Source organism: Plasmodium reichenowi (genome assembly GCF_001601855.1).
Source record: "Plasmodium reichenowi strain SY57 chromosome Unknown, whole genome shotgun sequence".
In the NCBI taxonomy this organism is placed as follows: domain Eukaryota; phylum Apicomplexa; class Aconoidasida; order Haemosporida; family Plasmodiidae; genus Plasmodium; species Plasmodium reichenowi.
The window spans coordinates 89-1,637 of record NW_017962276.1 but is presented as its reverse complement, the minus strand read 5'-3'; the positions used below and the strand labels follow the sequence as shown (position 1 = coordinate 1,637).

The window sequence follows — 1,549 nt, the reverse complement described above, 5'->3', positions numbered from 1 at the left end:
AAAAAAAAAAAAAGAAACCATGAAAAATAAAAGTAAAAAAAAAAAAAAAAAGATGAAAAAGACATTTTATTTATACATATATATATATATATATATATATGAAGGTTATTTTATTTTTTACTTTATTTTCATTTTTTCAGCACCTTAGTAGAACATTTAAAATTAAAAGATAACATGAGAATAATAAACAATATTAATAATATTCAAATGAAAGTGAAACAAAATAGGACAAGGGTAAAAAAAAAAAATATAATACGAAAAAGGGAATAACATATAATTGGTTGTATATATATATATATATATATATATATATATATGTTCTTATTTATTATTTTTTTTTTTTGTTAGTTGTTGCTAGGTAGAGAAGTTATAAAATGCAATGAAATCATTTTATGCCTCAATCCATCGGAATTAAAATATTTTTTAAAAAAGTCAAAATTGGAAAAAAAAAAAAAAAATATTTTGCTTCAATATTTATCAAAATATAATACTAGCAAAATAAGGATAACAAATGTGTGTTTTAAAAAAAATGTATTGCCTTTATCTCATTCATTGGTAATATAAATAGGGATAATATGTACAAGTGTATATATATATATATATATATATATATATTTTATTTATATGTGTATATTTATTAATTTCTTTTTTGTAGGAATCACTACTATTAATTAAAAAAAATGAAAAACACAAAATCATTTCGCTATTATATGATAGTAATATATTCCCAAATTGTATTCCAATAGAAGAGGATGATATGGATATTTTTCAAACGCGGTAAAAATAAAATTATAAAGAATTATATAAAATTATATACATATACATATACATATACATATTTACATCACAGACATGCATAATATATATATATGTGTATATATGTATGTATTATGCTTAAAAAATAATCCTTTTAACAGCTTAAGATTTTTAAGCAGAGAATGTGACCACACCTTATCAACTATTGAAATAAATTACTTCCTTGAAAATATTTTAAAAATAAAAGAAAAACCAGATCTGGTAAAAATAAAATAAATAAATAGTATATAATATGAAAATAATAATATACATAAATATATATATATATATATATACCATTTGTATACGTTTTTTTTTTAGGTTGTTGGAAATACACATCACGTCTTTGCATTTAATAAAAATGTCGACGTGATATTCAAAAAACTAATTCACAAATATTTAAAGAGGATAAAAATATTCTGGTCGTTTTGCTTTTTTAAAAATCTAGAATATTGTTTGCGACAAGCAAAGGAATTTAGCAAGTTATAAAAAAAATAAAACATGAAGAATAAGGAACAAAAAAATAAAGAATCACCATCAAATTTTATGTGAACATTTTTTTTAAAAACATACACATATATATAAATAAATAAATATATATGTATATATATATATATATATATATATATATATATATATATATATATATAATATTTATATAGTATTATTGTTATGTGTATATATTACATTTTTATAATTTTTTTCAAGTGAAAATAAAAATTCCCACTTTGTGATAATATATATATATATATAA

General features: G+C 18.0%; 1 protein-coding gene across 1 annotated transcript; it reads left to right on the top strand.

Annotated features, from left to right (window-relative positions):
- Positions 1–140: 140 nt before the first annotated feature.
- Positions 141–1,284, top strand: PRSY57_0010000 (hypothetical protein; the record flags this gene model as incomplete). The annotated part of the gene is made up of 5 exons (XM_020114187.1): positions 141–234; positions 349–555; positions 656–777; positions 918–1,017; positions 1,117–1,284. Coding segments are annotated over 5 exons (691 nt in total), but the record flags the coding sequence as incomplete, so codon positions are not given.
- Positions 1,285–1,549: the final 265 nt, after the last annotated feature.